The 586-nt window shown below is 48.3% G+C and overlaps 1 protein-coding gene across 1 annotated transcript in view; it reads left to right on the top strand.

Annotated features, from left to right (window-relative positions):
• Positions 1-213: 213 nt before the first annotated feature.
• The window catches only part of LOC102493394 (nucleoside diphosphate kinase A), a 2365-nt gene continuing 1992 nt past the window's right edge, over positions 214-586 (top strand). Inside the window, exon 1 of the mRNA XM_006151631.2 lies at positions 214-586. Coding sequence (XP_006151693.1) covers positions 382-586 — 205 coding nt within the window. The 5' untranslated portion in view covers positions 214-381.

The raw sequence follows: 586 nt of genomic DNA, 5'->3' as shown, positions 1-586 counted from the left end.
ATAGGGCCTGTGCGCTCACCAGAAAAACAGAGAGAGACAGAGAGACAGAAAGCAAGAAATCACCTCCCAGGGGGGATGGCCACGCTGCAATCTCTTCTCCTCCATTCTCCTCTCGGGACCTTGGGCATGTACGCACATGCGCCTGGCATGAGTTTAAGCCACCAGGTCTGGGACTTGAGCTGAGGTCAGCTACATGGGAGTTCAGCGACATAGCCGTTACGCTAACTGCTGGTCCCTGAACTCTACTTTTGAGGAGAAAATAAAGTGATTTTGCAAATAGAAGCTTACATCAGGGACATAGTCCACAAGCTATTTTTCAGGAAAGGGCTCTTTAAAAAAAAAAAGCTCAGTTTCGGAAATCCAAGCAGCTGGAGGGGAACCATGGTCAACTGTGAACCCACCTTCATTGCCATCAAGCCCGATGGGGTACAGCAGGGCCTTGTGGGAGAGATCATCAAGCGTTTTGAGCAGAAGGGATTCCTCCTTGTTGATATGAAATTCATGCATGCTTCTGAAGATCTTCTCAAGGAACACTACATTGACCTAAAGGACCGTCCATTCTTTGCTGGCCTGGTAAAATACATGC

The sequence above is a fragment of the Tupaia chinensis genome, unplaced genomic scaffold (assembly GCF_000334495.1).
Source record: "Tupaia chinensis unplaced genomic scaffold, TupChi_1.0 Scaffold000322_1, whole genome shotgun sequence".
NCBI classification, from domain to species: Eukaryota; Metazoa; Chordata; class Mammalia; order Scandentia; family Tupaiidae; genus Tupaia; species Tupaia belangeri.
This window is presented reverse-complemented; position numbering and strand designations above follow the sequence as displayed.